The sequence below is a fragment of the Montipora capricornis genome, chromosome 10 (assembly GCF_036669925.1).
Source record: "Montipora capricornis isolate CH-2021 chromosome 10, ASM3666992v2, whole genome shotgun sequence".
NCBI classification, from domain to species: Eukaryota; Metazoa; Cnidaria; class Anthozoa; order Scleractinia; family Acroporidae; genus Montipora; species Montipora capricornis.
Genome location: NC_090892.1, coordinates 32,464,047 through 32,467,108, shown reverse-complemented (window position 1 = coordinate 32,467,108; position 3,062 = coordinate 32,464,047). Strand labels below are relative to the sequence as shown.

The window sequence follows — 3,062 nt, the reverse complement described above, 5'->3', positions numbered from 1 at the left end:
TGACACGACCATATTAAACCCACTTGAAACAACTACACTGGCTGCCCACTGATGCCTGTTTTCAATTCAGAATTATTCTCGCTGTCTACAAGATTATCCAGGGCGTGTCTCCAAATTACTTATCAGATCTGATAACCAAACGTCAACCAACTCGATTGCGTCGATCCTCTAGTGACTTCCTTCTACGTTCTCCAATAATGAATACCGTAACCTATGGCCACCGTTCTTTTTCCTATGTTGCCGCGAAACTCTGGAACTTACTACCTGAAAACATCTGCGAACTCAGTCACAGCTTTTAAATCTTCTTTGACTTTGAACACGCCTGTTTAAGAAAACCTATAACTGCTCATATTAGTTTTTAATATATATATATGACCATATATTTTTTTTTTCTGTTACCCTTTTGCTATAAAATAGTGGTTTTTACCTTAATTAATTTCCAAATGCTTGTAAGCGCATTGAGATCAGTTTTAAAATGCGCATATAAGAATGTCTTTTAATGTTAACCAATGACGTTTTCGTTTTGTGGCGTCTTCGTTGCTCTAGCCGTTGTCGTTTCTTAAACTCCCTAATTGTGATTAAAAGGGGCTGCCATGCCTCTTACAGTTTGTTGGGCACGTGGCATCATTTTCAAAAACCCTGCAAACAGTTGTGGGAGACATTGGCCAAGCTTAAATAGAGAGGTTTAAATGGCACCTCCACAATACCAGAAAAGAATGTTTTCAATCAAATCTGACAAAGCCCTTTTGTACAATAAAAATAGGGTGCAGTAAAACGTCACAATTAGTCAAGTTCATTTGTTTCGGGAACAAACTCTTTCTTTGCAGATTTTTCAAATTGTAAAATTTGTAAAATTTATTTCCGGTGCGTTAAAGTTATTGGTTGGTAGGACTGAGTGGGGGCACCCTTCAAGAACATGTACTTGGATTTTTCTTCCGGCCTCAAATCCAATGTTCCTTTAAAATTTTTATTCACTCTTTCATATGCTCTTTCACGCTAATAGGAAGCATGAGTTATTCTGTGCACTGATCATTCTCGGCTCTCAAGTTAATTGAAGACTGTCGTCTCATTTATTTCATTAGTCATCATGTTGTGTAATGCCGCTTCCCATGTATGTAGCTCAGTGATTTATGGAAGGTGCTTTCAGGAGCCGGGAATTTCCTGGGTAATATGAGCGTTTCCCTAGCGACCTTCGCCTCTCTGACCGTTCAACTAATTTGATTCCAACAAATGAACCATAAATGAACTATTTCCTCAAAAGGAATTCGAGATTGGAAGATAAATCGGCCATAGTGACGTATGCAATAACTAAATACACGGCGAGACATACTGAAATTTTGTCAAGTTCGCGTTATTCAACGCCCAACCACAACAGCAAAATGTTATGTTGTGAGTCTTGGCGATGTACTAATCCTATTACTTTGGTTAGCAATGTGTTAATCCTATTAGTTTAGGCTGCCGTTATATATTAGAGAAACCAGAGTCATAGCTTTTTTAAAATCAGAAATTAGATTTCTTGAGTCTTGTTTAGAGATTCATAGCATTTAAAGTGGCTTACTACAGTTTTTCAAAGAAAAAGATCAAGATTTTTGAAATCTGTGAAATTACGATGTCACTTTGAAGAGTTTATTACTGCAATTGATGTAAAATGTAATTTTACCTAAGTAACAAATAAATGCAAATTAGGGGAAAATGCTGAATATAGTAAACGAGCTTCTGGATGAGGGGGCTAGAAACTAGACATTTAAAAAACTAGCCGTACGATCCCACCTTAAAATTTCAGGATTTCCTTAGCGAGATAAAATAATCATGTATAGAAATAAATAGTTAAAGCTGTTGACAGGTTTTTCGCAAATGGCAAAAACGTCTATTTTCGTCTATTTTGAGAATAACTGAAAAACTGTCCTTTAGATCTTTTTGAAAAAAATGTTGACGATTTGGTCTTCATATTGTTTACAAATTCCCAAAATTTTGACTCTGGTCGTGCGGCTAGGTTTGGAGAAAAAGGCCCTTAAAATGTCTAGTTTCCAGTCCCCTCCAAGAGCTCGGTCATTTTATTTAACGTTTTACCCTGACTTGCATTTATTTTCTCACTTTAGTTAGGTTTGACGTAAAAGAATCGTGTCTCAAGGTTTACGCTTGCAGGTCTACTCCTGCGTGTCTCTTGGTTGTGGCTTATTAGCGATGTAATTTTGGTTCACTCCTTGAAACACCTTTCTCTCTCATTCAGTGCGCGTTTTAAAGTGCTTATACCATTTTGTTTGTTTCGTTTTTTTTGCAGTGATTCCTAAGTCCAACAGTGTGTTCACCTTTGAGCTGGAGAGCTTCGTGTTTACGATTCATGGAAATCATTTTAGATACCGTTCAAGTGAAAGATCTACGCGCAAATTCAAACGAAAACCAACCATAGACTTGTAACAGGTGACAATGCAGATGGTTACGTGTAGTTCGTCGCCGAAGTCACTTTGCTTTATGAGGCTCGGGCCTTGATATTTCCTGTTTCTAAATTATCAAGTGAATGATTAGAGAAAACTTCCATCTGTGGCCGTAAGCTCAGTATTGACAATTCATGTTGCCTTTTTGGTCAGGCTCAAACGTGGCATTACTTTCCTCTTTGAAAGTTCGTGTCACTTATTTTATAGTGTCCCTTCATTTTTATTGAGAAAATAGGGATCCATTGGCTTTAGACAGCCCACAGAAAATTAATAAAAACAAAGAAATATAATTTGTGATCTTTTAGTCCAATGGGGGAGCCAACAAATGTCATTTGAGAGGACCCTGTACCATGCAAAGTACAATCGGTGTCGATGATATGTGACTGAAATACAAGTATTTTCCGGCACGCGATCGTCCTTGATTTTGCTAGCCATTTAGGGAAGTGCCTTGACTTACAAATGGCTGCAGTTGTTTGCTTGCCTGGAAAAATCAGGGCTGTTCACGAAACTTTTACTTTGAAGTGAGTTTATCGGAAAACTTCGCGTGATAACAACTCCACATTGACGTCGACGCAGCGGCTTTCCACAAACTTCCGCCAGTGTTTTATTTACGCTGACTGGAGTCAT

General features: G+C 37.9%; 1 protein-coding gene across 1 annotated transcript in view; it reads left to right on the top strand.

The window, feature by feature from the left end:
- LOC138019449 (ribonuclease P protein subunit p29-like) overlaps positions 1-2,725 on the top strand; it is a 16,004-nt gene extending 13,279 nt beyond the window's left edge. Inside the window, exon 7 of the mRNA XM_068866237.1 lies at positions 2,282-2,725. Coding sequence (XP_068722338.1) covers positions 2,282-2,418 — 137 coding nt within the window. The 3' untranslated portion in view covers positions 2,419-2,725. The remainder of the gene's footprint in view (positions 1-2,281) is intronic.
- Positions 2,726-3,062: the final 337 nt, after the last annotated feature.